This window comes from Alosa alosa, chromosome 18 (assembly GCF_017589495.1).
Source record: "Alosa alosa isolate M-15738 ecotype Scorff River chromosome 18, AALO_Geno_1.1, whole genome shotgun sequence".
Classification (NCBI taxonomy): Eukaryota; Metazoa; Chordata; class Actinopteri; order Clupeiformes; family Clupeidae; genus Alosa; species Alosa alosa.
In genome coordinates, this window is record NC_063206.1 from 16,993,174 (window position 1) to 17,016,716 (window position 23,543).

The 23,543-nt window shown below is 42.4% G+C and overlaps 1 protein-coding gene across 3 annotated transcripts in view; it reads left to right on the forward strand.

The window, feature by feature from the left end:
• Nucleotides 1-23,294, forward strand: part of slc35f3b (solute carrier family 35 member F3b) — a 71,023-nt gene extending 47,729 nt beyond the window's left edge. For all 3 annotated transcript variants that reach the window (XM_048269430.1, XM_048269432.1, XM_048269431.1), the window contains 6 exons: nt 2,256-2,601; nt 7,878-8,097; nt 17,661-17,786; nt 19,029-19,221; nt 19,621-19,710; nt 21,019-23,294. In XM_048269430.1, coding sequence (XP_048125387.1) covers nt 2,256-2,601; nt 7,878-8,097; nt 17,661-17,786; nt 19,029-19,221; nt 19,621-19,710; nt 21,019-21,260 — 1,217 coding nt within the window. In that variant the 3' untranslated portion in view covers nt 21,261-23,294. The remainder of the gene's footprint in view (nt 1-2,255; nt 2,602-7,877; nt 8,098-17,660; nt 17,787-19,028; nt 19,222-19,620; nt 19,711-21,018) is intronic.
• Nucleotides 23,295-23,543: the final 249 nt, after the last annotated feature.

The window sequence follows — 23,543 nt, forward strand, 5'->3', positions numbered from 1 at the left end:
ATGTGGAGATGTGTGTCTGGAGGCGGTGCAGCTCCACTCACAGATTAGGGGGTCTGAAGTGGAGGGCAGCCTTCACATCGCATTAGTCTCACTGCAGAAGACGGGTACAGGGGTCTGTTTGTGATACTATTAGGGTGGATCAACATTAGGGTCCTCAGTGCTTTTTTATACACACACACACAAGCATGCACACACACACACACACACACACACACACACATACACGCGCACACACCACACACACACACACACACACACACACACACACACACACACACACACACACACACATTTTAATGCCTTTATTTGGACCTTAACACAAGGAAAGAATTTACAGATCCAAACATTGATGTTACATGCTTAGACAGGTCTGATCAAACACGGAATGCTTTGTGCTATTCATCCTTTCTGCACTGGTGATTATGGGTTAGCATGGCATCATCGTTTCCAAATGGATACACTATATTATTGCAGAAATAGAGCGGTACTTTGCTAGTCTTTTTGCATTTTGCTTGCTTAGTCCACACAGTTGCACACACACACACTCTCTCACACACACACACACACACACACACACTTGCTGCTAGGCGTAACTTTTGTTTGACATCTCATTTTTCATTGTTACCCCTCACTTATGGTTCATCTCGGTGAACACTATTGCTGTGTGAACACTACACTTTCTTTCCAAATGCCAATACAGTTTCTCTGCAGAGGATCATTTATAATGAAAATCAGACAGCCACCCAAAGTTCAACTTATTATTTTCATACACACAAAAACAAAAAGTATGCTCTGGATGGACATCTTAATGTGTACTGCTCTCATGCTGTCTCACGGAGGACTGTGTGGCACCACCACAGTCACCTGTTCAAGTACAAAGTGAGCATTTCTCTACACATATTACAAGGAAATGTGATTCCCAAACATGGCAATCCACTTACAGTGAAGACTAACGGCTTCAATTAACAGTATTTGTCACGTGAGTCTCCTATACCCTCCTGTGTCACAGTGTAAGTCTCTTGGGGAACATCCAAAAATCCATTAGAGTACCGGCATTGGGTTTTATAAGGGCAACACAGTCAGAAACTTTACACTTTACTTTACAAGTGATTGATCATTTAATTACTTTGGCACTTACAGTAACCAGGGCACTTTACTCCCTTTCGGAGTCAGTGGCCAGCCTGTTTGAGTGGCCATTGCATTATGTGCTGGCAGCTGTGGTACGCATCCCTCACAAATAATCACAACGAGGAAAGGAGGGGAAGCTGGGGAACCTGTGGCAGTATTCTGACACACAGTACATTATTAGTGTCAATTCAACCCATGGTGGGTGGTGAACAACTCTGGTTGCCGGAATACTAGTAGAAGTGGCAGCTAGTAGGCGTAGATTGTGAATGAGAAGAGCCAAGTATGATAATTATGTATAATAGTAAATATAGAGTAAATATATAACAGCTCTCTCTCTCTCTCTCTCTCTCTCTCTAGAGAGACTGAACTTTAGCCTCCTCTCCCAGCTAGTGGTAAATAACAAACTTGGGGGGGCTAGTGTGGTACCTCTGGCGTTGTGGCACATAAAAGTGACACAACTGAAAATCTTGGACGCCTGGAGCGAGTGGCGAAGGAGAGACTGTCATTGCCTGTCAGACGAGTCAGCAGAGGTGGCCTCTCTCGTCTCTCTCCTCTAGAGCAGTGCAGGCGCTCCCTCTCTCTTCTCCTCCTTCTCTCCTGACGTCTTCTCCAGGGCAAGCAGGCTGCCGTACTTGATTACCAGATTTGGGACTCAGAGGTCTGATTGATTACTTTCTGGCTCAATTAAGCCAGAGGAGAGAGGCTATTTTTAGTGCGTCGGAAAAGTAGCAGGAAAAGAAATGGGCAGAATCTGAGCCAGGGCAGAGACACGCAACAAGACAAGATACCCTCACTGGGACACAGAAACAAGAACAGAGCAGGCTTGTAGCTGAAGCAATCGAAAACTTCACTGTTTGTGCAATAATGCTGTCACTGACTGTTTCATTGATTAAGTGCTCTCTCTTTGTGTGTGTGTGGTTTTCTTTGTTTGTGGGTGTTTGTGTGTATCTGTGTGTATGTGTGCTTGTCTGTGTCCCTGTGTGTGTGTGTGTGTGTGTGTGTATGTGTGCTTGTCTGTGTCCCTGTGTGTGTGTGTGTGTGTGTATGTGTGCTTGTCTGTGTCCCTGTGTGTGTGTGTGTGTATGTGTGCTTGTCTGTGTTCCTGTGTGTGTGTATGTGTGCCACAGGAGAGGACCGGCCGCGGGAGAATGTGGTGGGCACGTCGGACGGCCAGGCCTCTACGGTGGGGACCAGCACAGAGGGAGGCTCCTCCGGCAAGCGGCGGCTGCACTGCTGCGTACGGGTGACTGCGCTGCAGGTGCGCAAGGCCCTGTGGGGCATCGCCATGGTGATGTGCGTGTGCTCGTCCTGGGCCGGCTCCACTCAGCTGGCCAAGCTGACGTTCAAGCAGTTCGACGCGCCCTTCACACTCACGTGGTTCGCCACCACCTGGAACTGCCTCTTCTTCCCGCTCTACTACGTCGGGCACATGTGCAAAAATCCGGAGAGGCAGACACCGAAGCAGAGGTTCAGGTAAGACAGGTGTGCCACGCCTCTTGTTCAAGCTGGTGCTGAAAACATTGTGGTGGGGCAGCACAGCTGTGAAGCAAGCAGCAGCAGCCTGACCACATATGGGACTATGTGCAAATGTGGACACGGGTTGAATTCTGACCCCTATCTCTCTGTCCTGTCAATCTCTACTGTCTTGTCTGTAAAAAGATAAAAAATCAAACCAAGGGATTTGACAAAAACCTATACTAAAACACTAGGTTTTAATCTGATCAATACACCTTTTTATCTAGGTTTTTATCTCATAAGTGCATACATTTAATCACTAGGCTTTTATCTGAGCCTCAACATTCAGTTAAGTGTATAACACAGGAAATGATCTGGCTTGACTCATTTTTGTGGCACTATGTGAATATCGTCTTGCTAATCACACGTCTACATACTGTACTGAGGTGTGTTGCGTAGTTCTCTCTGGGAAAAGCTGAGCACAGAGACCCAGTGCAATTTAATACTGCCCCCAAACCTTGCTGTTGCAATTTAATACTGCCCCCAAACCTTGCTGTTGATCACGTTGGCGTGTAAACCTGTCTCTGGGCCATGTGTTGAGTGTATACACAGCAAAACATTTCATTAATCACCTAGAAATCTCAGCCTTGTTTGTGCACATTGGTAATAGTTTTCCACAAATGAACGCTTTAACTCCGAGGTACCAAGCTAATTAAAAATTAACACTTGCAAGAATGGTTTACTTTCTGAATAAAATATCAGATACCAGACTGCAACATGTAAATAACACTACTTTTTGAAAAACAGCTAAACTAGAGCTGTACCTAGGCAGAGAGACCATAGCAATGACAGGAGGACATTCAAGGGCAGTGTTCAGCTTCGAGATAGCCCTTGACATTATCAGATGCGGCTCAAGGGCACGATGATAGTATTAGGAATACGCACGGGGCTGGGACTTCCTGTGCGGAATCTCTTCTCATGATTAGTAGTGGGCCTGGGCTGTTCTGGGCTGCTCTGGCGGAGAGGGAAAGAGGGAGTTCCTGCACTTTTTAAGATGCACCTCACACCGTCTCTACTGTATGTAGGAGTTGTGAGGTCGATGCAGGGGAGAGAGGGAGAGAGAGAGAAAGGGAGGGAGAGAAGGAGGGAGCTCCGGGATAGAGCTCTGTGCATGCTGTCTACTCCCGCATCCACAAGGAGCAGCCACGTGCCCGGCATCCTGAGCGGGATTTGTGCTTTGTACTTATTCAGATTGCAGCTGGCAGCACCAGCACGGGAGACTTAAGAGAGGAGGGAGAGATGGGAAGGGCTGGGAGGAGAGCGGATCAAACGCAGTCATAGGGACGGATCCACAGAAGCCTTTGGAAGAGGTCTCTTTTTTGGTTTCACTTTTTGTGGGGATTTTTTTAGTTGAGGCATCGAGCTTGCCGGTGACCTCGCATGGCTGCGTCAGTGAAACTCCTGACCACATTCGATGACTCACCTAGTTTTTTCGTTCCTTTCCATTGATTTTTGTCTGAAGGCCTAGTGCTTGGAGAAACGCTCACTCATCACAACTTGGTCGTACATAGGAGTTTCGCACATGCCCCCCCCCCCCCACACACACACACACACACACACATTACAGTGCTGTTCCTGTGTGGCTGAGGAGATGGACTAGCTGGTCGGTGTTGATCTCCCAGAACTCCCTGTTCCGCATCAGCCCAGCTTTATCAGTAATGGAGAGTGCAGCGGTGCTGGGGGGATAGTGAGCAGGGGGAGGCCGCTGGCCTGGGTCCACCTGATCCCGTGGTGCCGTGGCAAGCACAGACCGCAGATGTCATTGTGATTGATCCGGGACCTTGTCCAAGGCTCCAGTAATGAAATGAAGGGCCTGACCTCCTATTCACTGAGCCGCTGTTTTGTGGCTTGCCTTGTTCGTGTGGGTGGATAAGTGGGTGTGTTGGCTGAGGGAGTGTTTTGGTTGGTGTGTTTACATGTAAATGGGACACACCCTCAGCCCTCCTTGACAGCAACCAAGTCAATCCCCCAAACTGCTTTATACTGGGTTTCATGGACCTCTCTGCTTAATGAGTCTGAAGGATGGAGCCACTTGTTTGTTTATGAATGCATCAGTAATTTAGGCAGTCCCTCTTGGTGCAGCTCTGGGTCTAGTAGGACCTCTGAGCTCTCTCTCCACATCAAGGGCGTTGGTTTGGTCTGAGCTTTGGTGGGGACACCACTAACCCCTAAAAAAAAAAAAAAAAACAACTCAACTCTTTCACCAGCCACTATAGATATATAAAATGATGTGCTACTGTCCAACTACTATCCATGATTAAAATGTGCTACAGTCCAACTTGATCTAACTATACTGTGTAGCCTACATAATCTGATTTTAATACAGATATGTAGGCTATATTTAACATTTATTTTCTATTTGGTATGTTATGAAATCATGCATTGACCCATTTAAGAAACTGAAATACATGCATGCTTAGCATTTTGTGAAAAGAAATCATTAAGGCTACATTGACAAACTCTTAACCGTGAGCTGCCTGTATATTCTCTGATTCTGATTTTTACAGATATCTAGGCGATCTAAGCACAGCTCAGTTTTAAGAAATGCTTAAAGCCGAAAGACTTTGAATTTTGCTACAATTTATTTCAAAACAGGATTACTCTGGAACAGCTAACTATACACGGGAATGCATTACACCTTTGTGTTTGGTAAGGTCTGCTGTTTATTCTGATATATGGTTTGTCGTGTGTTGCGTGAAGAGTGTGTAGGCCTACGATATTCCACCGAGAGGAATGGATGTGGAGATGTGCGCAGAGAATAATTATTAAATCTCTTGAAGTTATTTTTCTCGTGAACTGTTTATCACAGCAAATAGTGGCTAGCTAGCACCGTTTAAAAGCTGAGAAAAGGCTCTTTCATGTGACACGTGTGATGAGTAGCCTACTTCTCGAGGAGTTCAGAAGAATGGGTAAATTTGGACGCACTTCATTTGCCTTGTAGTGAAGCTGAAGCGCTGCGCAGGAGACTGCGGCTCACTGGTAGTTATTATAGGTAACTTCAAATCAGCGCGATTTACCCTTATAGGCTACTGCACATTACAAGATCTGTACGAGATGATCCGCACCACTGAAGTGAGAAATTATTTAACTCTTTGTGTAGCGCATGTGAGCGCTTTCCCCCCCATTTCTACCTGAATATTGGTGGGGACATTTCAGTCGTAATTTGACATTGGTGTGGACACGTCCTTCGGTCCCCACGCAAATCTACGCCCCTGCTCCACATCACACTCTTCCCGTGTACCACTTTGCTCTGATGAACTGAAGCAAGCGAGGCTTTTCTGCACTGTGGTTTAACAGAGGATGGGATTGAACTGCCTTACAATCTAATTTGCAGTTTTAAGAGAGTGAGGAACTTGATGAGGAAATAATCTACCTCAACTTTGCCCACTGACCCTGGTCGATTACCGTATTTATCATTGTAGGTGCTGAGTAGGATCTCCATTAAAGAAATGACTTGTAGTCTTTGTCACATGGTAATGTTTTAGATCAGTGGATAAAATATAGTATGATATCAAAATTGGTAGATACTAGAAAACATTGTTACTGATATTCCACAACCTACAGTAAAGCACATCATTGCCTGCTTTTATTTTTTAGAAGCAGCTTTAACTCAAGTTGATTTGTAAAGGTAGTTATCAAAAGTTAAGATATACATTATGTAATAAGATCTTTAAATACATATATTAATGTGAATAATCCATCAATTACCTAACACTAATTAACTAACATAAATCACAGTAGTCTGTGTTAACTTTTGCAATTAATTAGGCTACTCTTAATGAAGGGAATCTTGATGTAGACTAGTGTCTTTCCTGGTATCTCAACAAGAATGACAAGGCATGATCAAAAGTAAAAGCTTAGGGCTACATTCCATCAGGGCCAAACAGTCTGATCAATGATCAAATTGTGGTGTGTTAAGAAGACGCCAGTTGAAATCCAATCAAAGCCATAAAGCTGAAGTGTTTATGATACTTCAGAGGCTGGATACATCTGTGGCCTGTCGATGGGTTTGAGAGGGTGGCCGAGGTGGTCCTGCATGCTGCTGAGGTGGTGTTTGGGATGCTGGGATGTTTGTGTTTGGGAGTATGGGTGAATGTGTGTGGATGTCTGACAACAGCCTGGCTGAGAGTTGAGAGTAAGCCATCATGTGAGAGGGGAGCTCTCTGCCGGTTCTCCCAAGCTGTCACACTTCATTTGGTCCTCGCTAGAACCACTGATGGGCTGCAGCCAAGAGACTGCTGCTCCGTGTGTGTGTGTGTGTGTGTGTGTGTGTGTGTGTGTGTGTGTGTGTGTGTGTGTGTGTGTGTGTGTGTGCGACTGTGCATGTGTGGTTACTTGGTGTTTAAAGCCCCCAATGTCATCTTCCAGGCAGCGCTGCATGGAAGGCACTAGGGTTAGGGAAGGGTTAGGGTTAAGGTTATGGTTAGGGGCCTTGAAGTCGACGGTCGCAGCGCTGCCTTGAAGTCGATGGTGGGGGCTTTAAACACCATCGAGCGTGTGTGTGTGTGTGTGTGTGTGTGTGAGAGAGAGAGAGAGAATCAATGCATCCGCTATATATCCAGTATCAAGGCAGAATGTTGAATTGGTATGAATAACAACGTCATTTGAATGCAGTCTGCTTTTGTTTCACTATTGATTTTGTATAATTAACCCGCTGAATATTTTTTTTTATTGTTTGAATGCACGTTTTCGCAATGCGTGTCCTGGTAAGAGTCACTGTAACATTCAGAGTTTTCATATTGCCATTGTTCATATTATCATAAACAAAAATGCTGAACATGTAAAAAACCCAACGCATACACTTTTAATGGGAATAAATCTGGAGTCACCCATTCCATGGCTGGTGTACATGAAAATATGTTTTACACTCTGTAGCTGACGGCTACCTCCCCAGTGAGTTTAAGAAGATGATGTTTTAGACATTTCTGCAAGCCAACAGTCATTACTGAAAGGAAGGAACATTTGCTGAGCGGAGCGTGGTGTGTGCTGAGAAAGGGCAAAGTGGAACTTCTGAGAAATAGAACAATATTTCATGCTGAAAACGGAACTACAAACGGAAATATTAGTGAACCATTCACTGACGTTGATAATATTGTTTCTTTCCTTGAAGACAATCACGTGTGTGTATCAATGATGTGTATGTATGTGTATGTATGTGCGTACATTTGAACATGTATATATGTGTATGTGTGTGTGTGTAGCTTTGTATGTCTTACTTGTCCCTCTTTTTGCAGGGAGTGCTGTCGGTTCTTTGGGGATGATGGGCTGACGGCCAAGGTCTTCTTCACCAAGGTGGCTCCCTTCGGCCTCCTGTGGACGCTCACCAACTACCTGTACCTGCAGGCGCTGCGCAAGATCAACACCACGGACGTGTCGGCCCTCTTCTGCTGTAACAAGGCCTTCGTGTTCCTGCTCTCCTGGATCGTTCTGAGGGACCGCTTCATGGGAGTACGGGTGAGCGCACTGGGGGAGCTGCCCAGGCTTTGGGCCTTTAGAGGGTCGCCTTCAGCAAGGCCACGGAAGGTAGTTGGTGTCAGTGAGATTGTTTCCCATAGGCATTATTTTCAATCATATACGTACTAATGTAAATAATAATAATAATTATTATTATTTTATTTTACATAGCGCCTTTCTCAAACCCAAGGTCGCTTTACATAGTAGAAGGAAAACACAACAACAGACAAACAATAACAATACAACAAAGACAAGCTATGTGTTGGGTGTAGAGGAGAAGTGATCATTAAACAAAAAGGTCTTGAGATGTGCTTTGAAGAAAGGAAAAGAAGGGCAGTCACAAAGAGGTTTTTTGGGGCTGTGGTTAGTAGTCATATGGTGTGGTTTTGGTGCCGAAACTGAGGGAAATTAAAGAAGACGTTGGTGGTTGTTTTTGAAAAATTTTTGAAATTTGAAATTTGAAATGTATTAAGAGGAAACCCCTTGAGATGTAACATCCTCCAGAAAGAAAAACATACATTACGAACATACAAACATACATACATACAGACGAACAAAAGACAAAAGCTCTCCCTCACACCAAAACCACCCATACCCTCCCAATTCCAACCATTAGGTATTCAACAGTTAAGGTCATTCATGAAGACATACATATATGTACACATATACACACATATAGACATACACACATATACATATAGCCTACATACACAAATATATACACATAAAGAAATTATCAGGCAAGAGGAAAACAGTTGCAGCTTGTATGTAAATAATTAAGGGGGGTATTAAGATCATCTTGGTAGTGAATAGGTCTAATTGAGTGCCTGTCACTTTAAGACGTTTGACGTTTGAGGGAACCCTTGCCATTGTAACACAGTTGAAAGGCTGCTGATGTGTGGATGCAATTCATAACGTTTTCTACATAGTTAAAATAAAGGTTCGTACTTCTCCTTGGGACAAGCACTTTTGAATTTTGAAAAAAAAAAAAAAATTCCATTTACATCGGGATTTTGCAAACATTCAGTGTCAGAGTCAATAAAATGAGCCCTTCAACGAAATTGACAAGCAGCTGGCTAAGCATGCTAAATTCGACATCCAAACAGTAGGGCCTATTCTAACGTTAGCTTTGAGATACTGCTTGATTTCATAACTTAACTTAGTTTAGTCTCTTCAATGTAGCCTACTATGTTGTGATAAGACCTTAGCAGAGTTCACTTAAATGCAGCAGTTTTGAACAAATTTGCACAGCATGGTCACGATGCTAAGCGGATTTAATAGCAATTTAGCCAGACGTCTTCTATGCAATGCTTCTATGTGGCAACAACAATCCTTCAACAATTGTGAATATTTTGTTCAGAGGAGTGGCAGCCAGTTACGAGATAGAGCGGGGCGGGGCAAGGAAAGGCTGCGTGCGTAAAAAGCGCAGCTCAATAGCAATGCAAGGATTTGACCTTATATTTAATTTAAATTAAATTAAATTAAACATAGAATATTAATCTGTGGCGGCCGATTTTTATTTTGTTGCGACCCGCCACAGATTAGTCAATGTATGGGAAACACTGACTTCTTTTTATTCAACAGAAGCAGATTAGAAGAAAACCATGTTTGAATACGAATCAGATTGAAGTGAGTTTTGTATCTCAGATATATCGAGTTTTGATGTATACATAACTGTATCATCTGCATATACTGTAGATGAATCTGACAGTCTAAGCTCATTTTTGGGAGATCATTTATAAAGATGGAACATAAAAGCGGCCCTAGGGAAAAGCCCTGAGGGACACCCGTTTCAATTATTCTAGGTTGGGAAAGAGAATCATTAAGACACGCTTTGACGTCTGTAATGAAGATATGAGTTAAACCAGAGAGCTGATTTGGAAAGACCAATAGCATAAAGTTTGTCAAGCAGAATATAGTGATTGACCATGTCAAATGCCTTAGTGAGGTCAATAAAAATTGCACTAGTAGACCAGTTTTTATCTTGTGCTGAAAAAATATCATTGGTAAATGTTGTAAGGGCAGTTGTTGTAGAGTGATTAGATCTAAATCCAGATTGATTTGGAGTCAAGAGGGAGAAGTCATTATTTAGACAGTTGCTTAAAATAAGCTTTTCAAATATTTTAGCTACATTACTGATTATGGAAATTGGTCTATAATTGTTGACATTAAGTGAATCACCACCTTTATGTAGTGGTGTTACTTTTGCAAATTTCCACATTAATGGAATTGAGCATGTGGAGAGTGACAAATTGAATAAGTGGCAGAGTGGAAATTCTAGGACGTGAGAGGAAAGTTTGATCAACTTGATGTCCAAACCATCAGGACCAGCTCCATTAGAAGATTTTATTTCTGATATTGCCTGTTGGACTTCAGAGGGATGTATTGTTGAAAACGAAAATGAGCTGTTGTTCACAGTATCTGTACATTAGAACAAGTGACCTCAGATGATTGAGAACAACAAATGGAGGAAAAATGTTCATTGAGGGCATTGGCCATTGAAATAGGATCAGTGATCACATTATTGTTCACTCTAAGTTTGTCAGAAAGACTATTGTTTTTTTTTGTTAATTAAAGAGTTAAGTTTCTTCCAGAATTGCTTAGGGTTTTTAAAGTCGTCTGATAAAGAATGCTTATAGTAATTCGATTTTGCATTTCTTGTTTTGGTTGTACAGGCATTTCTTAATTTCTTATATTCTGCCCAATCAGCAGCGTCTTTTGTTATGTGGTAACTGGCCTAGGCTTTATCTCGCTGTTTAAATAGATGTATTAAATCACCATCAATCCAGGGTAAATGACTACCCTTAACCTTAACAGAAGTCCAAGGTGCATGTTTGTTTATGATTTTAAGAACCTCAGAGAGAAAGAAGTTCCAGGCGTCTTCAACAAAAGGGATCAATTGAAATCTGGACCAATTAATGCTTATTAAGTCTTGGATGAAAGCCTCTGTGTTCAGTTTTTTGTACTGCCTTATCCTAATTACTTTAGGTGGCAGTCGTGGTAGACTTATTTTCCAAACACAAAAAACAATTAAATGATCACTAAAACAATCTGGTAGTAGACCAGATTGAGATATTCTATTTGGGTGGGTGACCAAAATCCAATCCAGAAGAGACTTGTTAACCACCCTAGTCGGCTCAGTAATGAGTTGAGTAAGGTTTAGACCATTAAATAAATTTTTCTCATGAAAGGATGAACGATCCAGCCAATTCCGATTGAAGTCACCCAGTAAAATCAACTTATTTGCATGGTCTAATGTCTAAATTAATAGTAGCAAGAATGCAATTTGTCGATTCAACAGGAGAATTTGGAGGTCTATAGATGTTACCTATGGTTATCTGCTTGTTTTCATGAAAAGCAATATTAACAAATAAGCATTCAAAATGTACAGCTCTCTCTTTTGGTATAATGAGTTCAGAAGATAAGTGAGAGGAGATATAGGTGGCTACTCCCCCACCACGATTACACCTGTCTGCTCTATACAGAGTATAACCATCAAGTTTGACATCTGCGTCAGATATATCATTATTCAGCCATGTTTCAGAAAGTGTGATAACGCTGGGCTTATTATAAGAAAGCCAAGCTCTTAACAAATCAATTTTATGCATCAAACTCCTAATATTCAAATTAATCACAAATAAACCTTTACCTATACTGAGTCTTTTTATACTTCTTTAGCTGAAGTAGCTTGCATAGCATCAGCCATTGAAACAAATGGGAGCTGTGATTTATCATTCTCTCCTACTATATCCATGTAGCAGACTGCAAGACAGTCTGCTCATTCACCAAATGAGAACCATGTCAGTGAGACACAATAGCAGTAGCCATAGCACGGCTCTGTATAATAGGTTCTGCAAAATAGGTTCTACTGTAGAATAGCTCACTTCAAATTCTAGATTCTAGATTCTAGATGATTCTAGAACAGGTCGGAGCAAGAGGCTGCTCAGTTTCTTGAGTAGCCTATTTTGGGCTGCATTACAGCATATTCTCTTGACTGTAATGAGATGAAAAGTTTGGCTTCCAAATGTTATAGTATATCCTCCATTTTAATGAATTTTCATAAATCATTTTTTTATTTAGTTTGTTTTTTAGGTAATATCAATGGAACTGTAATTGGGTTATTGTTATTTGATTTATCTTTACTCAGTCAAAACAACACAGTTAGAAATACACAATTAAATAATATGACTTATTAATATTCTTAAAAATTGAGATATTAAGTTTTGTAACTAAACTCTTCAGATAGTGTTTGAAGTAAACTACTAGATGTGGGGAGTTATAAAGAGATGGGTGGACAGGCTTTTGGTAGCAGCCCTGAAGGAAAGCCAGGAGGGGTTCTGTATGAAAGGCCTATCCTGACTCTCAAGAGTAGATCCTACTAATGCATACTTTTAGTGGTTTGTTTTAAAAAGGGAAGTAAAGCAATCCCTGCGGAAGGGATTTGTATGGAGAAAGAAACCAGACCGGTATTTGAAGAGACAGATAGGAGATGTGTGGACCTCTGTGTCTGTGTGTGAGTGTGTGTATGTGTGTGTGTTAAAGGTTGTATCAGCGATTTCAGGCCCAAACATAAATGATCATATTCATCTAATCTTTCCTAACGATCCGCTAGCTGCCTGCCCCATCAGCAGTCCGAAAAAAAAAAAAAAAAACGCAACCACTCAAAAGCAAAATAAAGTGTTTCAACCATTAACCGACAAGATGCGCATTTAGGAGAGTTTCAATTGCACGGGAGGGAGGGGGAGGGAGTAGTGAGCTAGCTCTCTATCCCCGCTATTGCTGATACAACCTTTAATGGTAGGTCAGAGCCGCTCTGGGGTAGGTATGTAGTTGAATATGTGGTACGACCCCACTTATTCAGCTACGTATTGTTGCTGACCAATACCAGGTAATATTTTTTCTAAATGGACCTCAATTGAATGTCAAATTCCAGGTTTACTTTTAGTATAAGATGGTACTTTTAGCCCCTACCAAAGTCATTTAGTTTTCAGGTCTCATGATCCTAAGCCTAAGAATCAATGGCTTTCTCAAAACAAGATGTGGGATGTTTTCAGGTCAACAGGTCAAGTCTTGTATCTTCTCTGTGGAGCCCCACTGATGCTTTGGGCCAGACTGTTTATTATTCTGACTGTGGCTGTCTGCAAAGCCTCTGGGTGCCTCAATCTGCCAGAAGGTATTATACTGCAGCACAGCTCCTACCTGTTCTGTGGCAGCTGTCCTAAGATCCCCCGCCCATTTTCTCCACTAATGGTCCTCAGACAGCTGTTAACCTTCTGTTGAAACTTTTAAAAGCACTAGGTGTTCTTAGCCTGGCGAGCTCCTGCCTCTCCATCACACACACACACACACACACACACACACACACACACACACACACACACACGCCACACACACACACACACACACACACACATACACTCACACACACACACCTGCCTGGAGGAGCGCGCCAGACGGCTATGTGTTTCTGATTGCCTGAGGCAGGTAGGAGTGTCACATGACTATTTGTTGGAGGATTTTAAGGCAAGTATGTTTTACATATTTTGAAAGTATTTTTTGAGCATTATACCTTTCTACTGCATATGTTACCATAATTGCATTGATAATACTGTTGTGTTGGAAACTAACAACAGCCACATTAGGAAGACATATTAACTGTAAGTGGATATGGGAATGGGTATATTGCCATATTTTTGTATGGCCTCTCAGTAGTGAGTGTCAGTGTACAAATCCTTGACATATTACAAAATAAACAAGCTAGCATTATTAGCAGCATGCATGATTATACTGCTGTGCGTAAAATACTAAGTGATGTTTCAAGAATTTGTATGTCACAGTCAATCGATCCCTTAGGGTTTAGGTTCTGGTCATAGTGAACGGACATTCAGTGATCTATGAGTCCAGAGAGAGCTCTTAAGGTAACTACAGAGTAATCCATGCAGGGAGACAGTGAGACCCATGGGAATGTGAAGACCCAGAGGATCTCTCTGTCAGTGCTGGGCTGTACTGGACTGCAGAAGGGTCCCTGTGGAGAGTCTCAACCTGCCAGTCTCTCTGCCCCCCCTCCCTCAGCACTCACATCCATCTCTCACCCCACACCCTCTCTTTTACTCCATGGCTCTCTTTTACTCTCCTCCCCATGATGTGATGAAAGCCCCAGGTAACAGCAGCCTCTCTCTCTCTCTCTCTCTCTCTCTCTCTCTCTCTATATATCCTTGTCTCTTTATTCTCCCTCTCCTTCTAGCTCTCCCTTTCTCTTTCCCTCATTTCCTTCCTTTCCCTCCGCCCCCCTCTTTCTCTATCTCTCTCTTTCCTCACTCCTCTCTCTCTCTTTCTCTATCTCTCTCCTTCTTTTCACTCCTCTCTCTCTGTTTCTCTCTTTCCCTTTCTCTCTCTCTCTCTCTCTCTGGCTGTATGATTGGAATTGCAGTAAGCTTGGCTGTTTTGAAGTCTGCAGCAGTTTCCATCACAGTAGAGACAGTGGGAGAATGGGTATTAGAGAAAGAGATAGAGAGAGTACAAATGATAAATGTTAAGTAGAGGAGAGAGATGGAGAGTCCCCCCCCCGCAACTATCAATATTCTGTCTTGCTGAGGTACACAGAAAGTAGATAGTGTGTCTTTGGGAGGTATTTTAAGAAAACCTTTTCAATAAAGGTGAGAAGTGGAGAAGGTGGCAAGATAAGATGTAAATTATAGCAGCCACTTGCAGACAGAAAAATGTGCTCTCTGAACTCATTTATCCCATGTATGGAGTGCTTTTTGGTCTCCTGTGCCAGCCCTAGCCTGATGAGTAGAAAGCACAGAACTGCACTGGAGTCTGAGTAGAACACTTGGATGATGAAACGTTCCTCTGCTGGAAAGGAAATACATTCTCTGAATAGGTACCAAAACAAAGAAGCGTAGGAAGTAAACGTGTGTTAATGGAACGGATACGAGCGGAGACAGGAACCAGACCAGTGCTCGCTCTGTCGCAGCAGCGGCGGTGGAGGGTGGGCTTAAGGAGGAGTGCAGCAGTGCTTGGGATATTTTTAGGAGAAGGAAATGGAAGGTTGCCTACAGTACCAACGCAAGGAGCCGGGCCGAGTCTTGGCCCATTTCTTCACTCCCCCCTCCCCGGCCTGGCCCTCGACCTTGAGGCGTTTGCTGAGGAAGCGTTGAGGAAGGCAAACAGAAAGTGCCAGAGAAGGCTTAAGGGTCCCTGACCCAGAAAAAAGCCAACTGCCCCTTGCCGCTCACCCTCATCCACTCAAAATGAGAGGAACAAGGGTACAAGTGACAGGCTGGCTGTGGTGGAGAAAGCGCAGGAGAGGTAGGGAGAAAGACAGAGAGAGGGAAAGATAGAGAGAGAGGGTGGGGGGAGTGGAGAGAGAGAGAGAGGGTTGGGAGTGAAGAGAGAGAGGGTGGGGGGATTGGAGAGAGAGCTGTTTTGCTCAACATTTCCAAGACTCCTTGCCTGGCGGAAAAAAGGGAAAAGGCAGAAAGCTCATTTGTCTTCTTGACACCACTCTAATGCACTGCTAATCCAGTCTCTTTGCAACCGATCGTTCCTATTCATCACCACACACACACACAACACATACCCACACACAGAAACATGCATGCATAGGTGCATATAGGCATGCACACACATCCACGACATTCAGTGACGCACACACATACAAAAATACAAATGTAGAAATAGGGTTGCAAAGGGGCGGAAAATTCCGGTAAATTTCCGGAAACTTACCATGGGAAGTTAAGCTGGGGAATTTTGGAAATATTCCAAATTGGAAACTTTCATGGAATTAAAGGAAATTATGGGAATTTATGAGAATTAACATGTCATTTTAGGTCATTCATACAAACTATTTCATATACAAACATTAACATTTTGTTTCGTAATAAGCAATATGATTTGTATGTTTGGATTTTTGCTTAGCTTAGCATACAAAGCTAGCAAGCATGCTAGCGGGAATCCCATTCTCTGCCTATGGTTTACTAGCGTGCTAAACTAGCAACACTGAACTGCCCAAGATACACCACACCACTCAACAACAAAATCCAATTGGTTGGAAAAAAATTTCCCCATGCATATGAATGCACCATAGGTTTCCTTTATGTCTAGCAGCCTATGCCGATTGCTGTGTGCATGTGATTGACATATGTGCAGGGTAGAAATTTGACTGAAATTGCATTAAATCAGGTTGTTTTAACTAATATTATGCTGCAAGATGGGGTTTTGTCCATTACATTTAAGTTTCCTGTTATAGACATATTACAAATTCCCAGTTTATTCTCATTAATTCCCGTTTATTCCTGTTAATTCCCATATATTCACGTTAATTCCCATGGAAAGTTTCCAACTTTGAAAATTCCCGGAATTTTGCAACCCTATGTAGAAATAATGTACGCACATTTACCTGGAAGTGTATAGACACTTTAACCCATGGAAACATGTGTCTGAAGTTTTTTTTTTTTTGTGTGTGTGTGTGTGTGTGTGTGTGTGTGTATTTGTTTGTTTCAGTGTGTTATTATAGTCGGTAAGCAATGCTGAGATGTGTAAAAGCTGCCAGTATGTAAACAGTGTGAAGGAATCGATTGCCCCCACTCCTAGCCTACCAGGAGGCTTTGAGGATAACCGATGCAGCTTTGAGGGTTATCAGATCATCGTTATTACCATCTCTGAGATGTTCAAGGACACTTTGCTGGTCGCTAACGGGGAATTTTTGAAAAGTTCAGCAGTGTCGTCTACAATGACCTATGTGACTTTGACACCTGCTGGTTTTCCATTTATCAAAATCTCTTAGCTTATCAAAGTCTCTCCCCACCCCTCCCATCCCACCCACTCAGACAAGCAATCTACCCTCAACATCAATCAAAATCAGACTCATACACAGTAATAATAATAAGATTCGTGCACAGAGTTAAAGTCTCAAGGAAAATGAAAATAACTAATACTGTATGTAACATGCACAAGCTAATTGTGTTTGTCAGGTTTGTTGTCAGACACAACTAGCAAGCAATGCTTTCAAAAATGGCCTGTGATTCTATGAGTTGTGTTCAATCACTGAAAAATAAAACCAAACTGGCAGTTCAAAGGCCCGTGTCTTGAGAAGCTTGTACATATGATACTGAACATTGGTAATGTCACCAGTTGTTGAGGAGTGGCCCAGATATTGCACTATTAGATGTCAGGCGAAAGGAGAGGGTGGTGAATTTGGGTTGAGATCATGCATATGTTGTCTGAATGGATGCGGCTGGAACTCTTTCTCCTGGGACACTGAGTCCTGATGGAATGTATGCTCTATTTCGTGGCTTTGTTCCCCAACTCTTTGGCATTTCAACTTTGATTCTATTTCAATTCCCCTCTAATCCAATTCATTCTGCCATTTCTCCAGGACCTCATTCAGTGCCAAAACTATTTGAGAGTCTCATTATGTCACAAAGCGGTGTGATTAAATTCTGCTTTCCAGGCATTTATCTCCTGTCAAGATGGAATTTAGTTCTTAATAACCTCCATTGTGTGCCTCAGTCTTTTATTATTCCACTTCCCCTTTCTCACGTTCTCTTCTCTCCTTGCAGATTGTGGCAGCCATTTTGGCCATTGCAGGGATTGTGATGATGACATACGCTGATGGCTTTCACAGCCACTCTGTGATCGGGATCACGCTGGTGGTCGCCTCTGCATCAATGTCAGCCCTCTACAAGGTGAGATCACAACCTCAATGTAGGATCCGCTTAGCTTTTTTCAGTGTTCGGCCCTTGCCACACTGCAGTGCCATAAATCACTGTTTGTTCATGCTGTCTGTGGTGAATGTGCTCTGTGAGCGCTACACAAAGCCTAGCCTACAGTACCCCCCCGGAGCTTACCAGTTTGCATTACTCACTAAAGGAAAGTGATTAGGCTAATGGCTCTGTTGTGTTCCAAGCGGGTGCTCTTTAGTGACTGTCCTTGAGGTCTCATTTACTGAAATGTTTGTAGTGCAGCAAAACAATTGAGAACTTTTGGCTGAGGCGCCTCAATCAAGCTGATAGTTTAATAGGCTAATGATGCATGTATACAGCTCAGATGATGCACAGAGGGTCAGATTCACAGGGAGATAATTGGGACAGTCTACCGAATAACCCATCTCAGCAGTTTATTGTTTATATTTACATAAGAGCTCTGCTCTGAGCATTGTGTGTTGTTCTCACTAGTAAGGATGTGAGAAATTCTGCTCTCCTCCTCGTAGTCATTCTCTGTCCATGGAGTAGATCCCACCTACTGCAATGAAACATACACACTCACCTTTTGTTCAATTGTATCTATTATGCTCATATTATTATGATGTTCGTTGTTTGCATCACATGTAATTATGAAATTTGTTGAAATTAGGATTCTGGGGCAGAGTTTCATACCCAGGTCAGTCGTTTGTTTCTGAAGCCATTTACAGTAAATGGAGCTGGCTCTAGGAGCAATACAAAGCAATACAAACCTAATGATAATGCACTCAAAAGTTAATGCCTTTCTCAGCCAAGATCTGAGCATCCTTTGCTGAAGCGTGGCACCTTGAAATTAAACAGTACATTTCAGTTTAGGAAAACAGTGGAATTGGGCCATTTAATCAACACTTCCCTGAGTCCTATTGATAATGGTGTCAGTTGAGATTTAGAACTTTCTAGATCTCCGCCCTGGTAAAATATGTGGACCCAGCAGGAAAGGAGGCAAAACCGAGTGCTTCATTATCAGTCAACAGCACTGCTGCCCGGGCTGGCTCTCGAGCCAAATAAGCGATAAACAACAAAAAAAAGAGCTGGCAGAGTTTCAGAGGCAAAGTAGCGCTGCTGGCCTACACACCCTGGCTGGCTGCTTTGTCCTTCCCTTCCTTCTCGGCGCCTTGTTTATTTACGGCTGCTGTGCCGGATTGATTTGAGCCTTTCATCAAGCCGCTTGCCTGTGTCCTCAAACAGGTGCTCTTCAAGCTGGTCCTGGGAAGCGCCAAGTTCGGCGAGGCGGCGCTGTTCCTGAGCATCATCGGCGGGGCCAACTTCGTCTTCATCAGCTTTGTGCCCATCATCCTCTATTTCACACACGTGGAGTACTTTGGTTCCCCCAGTGACATTCCCTGGGCGTATTTGTGTGGTGTGGCAGGTCTACTTTTAGGTAAGACATTAAGGGCCAGTTTCCCGTACATGAACAAAGCCTGGTCATAGACTAAAAGTATTTTCTTTTAGTCTATGATTAGGCTTAATCCAGACACAGAAAACCGACCCTAAATGTTTCAAGTATAGTGTTTATACAGTACAGTTTAGTGTTTATATTTACATATAAACAGTGAAACATGTTGACAACAGTGACAACATAGTGAAACATTTAATGACAACAGTGAAACATTTAGTGTAATGTCAGTGGTTGGTGAGACAAACTATTAATAAGAAAAGCTAAACTTGATGATTGCCCATGCATTATTTTTAAAAACATCATTATGTTTCATATTTCATATATCTAGGACTCTAGGATTATGCACACTATGATTGCCTTTTGTTGTTTCCCCTCTCCCAGCTTTCAACATCCTGGTGAATTTTGGTATTGCAATAACATACCCAACATTGATTTCCCTTGGGATTGTCCTCAGTGTCCCTGTCAATGCATGTAAGCAACTCATTCTTACCACTGTAGATATCCTCTGATAGTTAAGATAATTTTTTTCATTGTATGATAAAAGCATCAAATTTGGTAAAACTCACAAAGGGAGAAGCTAACTAATACAGTTACATATTTTACCTTAAATCAATCAAATTCATCTTTTACAAGTGAAATATCTTGATATTGATGTTGAATATTTATAGGGGGCGTTTTGGCACCAACAAAGGCAACCAGTCCTATTGTCTATGCCAATCCTTAACAGAACTTACAGATATCTCAAAGAACCACAAAGACATCATTAGGTCAGATGTCAGGTGTGTTTTAATTCCCTTTCTACATTGCACAGTGGGGAGAAGTTCACTTCGTCTAAATATTTCCTTATTAGCTGCATACATTAAGTTTGTCACAGGAACTTCAAGATACATAGACTAACTTTATGATTCTGTTGTTCAGTTATGAACTCGACTTGAATTAGGAACCTCAGGCACAGATAATGTAAAAACAACACATATGGTTTTGGCCTATTGATTATAATGTGGTTGAAAGCTCTGTCAGTTGCTTTAGATAAAAGTGTCAGCTAAATGACTAAAAGTAAATGTAAATTCTTGAATGGTTTTTAATTCTGACTACACAAACTCTGATCACACTTCCATAGTTTGTCGACTATTTTTAAAAATGACTGCCGTGATCCCCAGGGTCCAAATCCAAGGTTCTCTACAAAATGTGATGCTTTTATCACAAAGGGATACATTTCCGTGCTTAACTGCCCCACTATGATTCTATCAAAAGTTATTTTATCAGTATTTTTTGTGGGTAAACTTTAAAACATTTGCTGAATGTCCTAGCCTGTTTAGCACGCAGACCTTCTCAATTTTAATTGAGAATGGGTCTGGAAAAGGTTCATTGACTTCCGACTTCCAGCTAGGGCGTAACTAGCAGTGAAATTGACTTAAATTGGTGCATTAAACTTACCAAATAATTTCAGATGTGTAACAATCTTGTAAACGAAGGTTTTAAATTCAGCTGTTTACTCAATTCCAAAGAAATACACGCCCAAACCGGATAAGCAATTGTATTTGCATGCCCCTGTTTTAGGGACATTGGAAACGGCTCTTGGCCAGACATCCTAAATCCCAAATTTGCCAAAGATTCATGTGGGTAAAAGAGCCCACTTTGTTCCATGCTATTGGGAATCTTAAAATGGATTGTGAACTATTTAAAGATGTATTCATATTGACAGCAGATGACAGAACAAATGTCCATTGTTGAGAACTAACCCTTGACAAATGCCTATGTGTGGTGCTGCCCCTACAGTGGTGGACCTGTACACATGTGACATCCAGTTCAACACGGTGCGCCTCATCGCCGTCTTCATCATCTGCCTGGGCTTCCTCATGCTCCTGCTGCCCGAGGACTGGGACCAGTGCCTGATCCAGCTCAGCACGAAGCTGCGCAAGCGCGACGAGCCAGCAGAGGGCGCCGCCGAGGCCGGCACCAATTCGAGCCTCAACTGGAACCGCAGGAACAGGACGTCCATGTCCACGTTCACTCACTGAGCCCAATCCCTCAGTCCAACCCCCTCTGCTGCACCAAACACTGCACTCGCACTCGGAGACGCGCAAACCAACTGGATCGGCTATCTGTGACTTCTGCCTGGTGCCCCCGTCTCACCTGCTTCTTTATTGGCTCATTTTGTCCGGCAGTTTAGTCAGCCCATCAGAGGAACTCATGGGTTCCTGATGGAGGTGGATGTTGATGCCCTCATTAATTTAAATACAAAAAAGCACAGTCCATTCCTGTTTTTTAATTGACCTCCCTTCACCCTGTCTGGTCATCACTGTTTGGAGCTGCGTTGCATGGGCTAGTGTTAATGTTGAGTGTCATCTCCTTGATGCTCACCACAAAGCCATCCTTACTGAGGTCTATACTTTCCAAATACGTCATGCCTCCCACTTTATATAATGCTGTTTGGTTATCTTTGTTTCATAATATTTCTAATTCGAATGAACACATAAATGGAGGATCTGGACTTGAAATGTACTGTGTGATGAACACAAATTATTGTTAGTGTCTAAGAGAACTCTTTTGCTGAACCTAAAAGAGAGGATGTGATGCTCACGGGAGACTAGTTTGAGGACTTTTCTGTCTCTCAGGTGAAAACCTTTGTGGCATTTTCAGGGCATTGCACTGATTAGCAAACACCTTGGATTGTGCCTAACACCAATATAAAGGGATGCTGAACACTGAAAGCTACTGATAGTCAGTGCCAGTAAACGTGGTGCTGAGCAACAAAGTCAAACTCATACCAACGGGATGGAAGCCACCGCAATCTTGCAATTTTGAGTGCAGCACTTGCTGCAGCTGTGCCGTCCCTCTCCCAAAGCCCACTCCGGTTGGGAAATGGAACAGCTGCTTATTATCTGTCAAATGCCCTCAGATGGGCACACAAGCTCCCCCAGACTGTCAGCATGGCACTGTCTCCTTCTCCCGGCACGGCAGGCTAACCCAAATGGGGCTCCAGGATACAAACCATGGCATATGTCAGACAAAATGCATGAGGGAAAAAAAACAGAAAAATGCAAGTGTTCTGCCAATGATGACATGTCTGTCACCTGTCCACCGATTCTGTTGCCCATGCCAAACTAGGACATATCAGCTCCTCATTGAAGAAGTACCGGTATCTTTAAAAAGTCGATATAAAGTCAGTAAGAGAGTGCTTATGACTTATCAGACTTCACTACGGGGGAGGAGGACTTTTTTCTGGAAAGACTGCTAACAGTTTTTGTTTGTTTTAGACTGGTTTACATTCAAAGCTCTTGCTCAATTCATCAATCACCTTTCACCTTACCAAGGCAAGTCTAACCACTGTGAGAACACTTCCAGGTCATGGAGGAGGTTCCAGGGCTGATGGCTGGCACAGAGACGGAGCAAGCGCTGGAGGGGTTGGACCGTGGAGCCTGGTCCGCCATGTCGTGAATGTATGACCATTTCTCAAAATGCACGTTCATTTTCATTTATTTATTTATTTTTTTTAAAAGAAACAAAAAAAACACGCTTCTTGCACTCACCAGGGCCCAGACCCGTTCCTTGCTTTCTTCCCTGAGCTGCTCAATAATACATGAATGGATAGATTCTTATTTTTCTTTTTTTCTCACATCTGCATCCAGTGGACTTGCCCTCATCGAGGGGTACGTCGGGTCATTTTGACAGGATACGCATGCAGAAATGACCCACAGAACAGCAAACAGACTGCTCCACTGCCATCCCATCCCATTTTGCAATAGAGTACAGCAGCACTGTTTCCCATTGTCATTTCTACAATGACAATAAAGATTATATTGTATTCCTCTGGAATTATTGCTAGACATAATTGTAAACCTTTGTAAGGAATGATTTTTACACTGAAATGCAACATATGATTAACACATTTGAGGAAAAAAAAATACTTATAGCGTGAATAAATGACAACTCCATTTATTAGATTGGGTGTCTGTTGTCTTCAAATGTAATCACACATGCAAAATGTCTCTTAAGGATATGTTCAATTGTTTTAATATGATTATTTTCTTTTATTTTGGATAGTTTTAATAAAATACCAACCAACATATTTGTCAACAATAACTCAAAAGTAAATATTTGGCCTACTGTTTTCCTGGAATGACATGAATTAAAAGGAAGATGAAAATATGTAATGATATTGCATCATATGCACAAATGTGTGTAATGAGAAAACAAATCCATGACACAATGCTGGCACTCCCCTTGCTAGGATCTTGCATCATGAAGGCACTTTTAAAGTCTGACGATTCAAATGTGTAATACATTGAACCTATACTAGC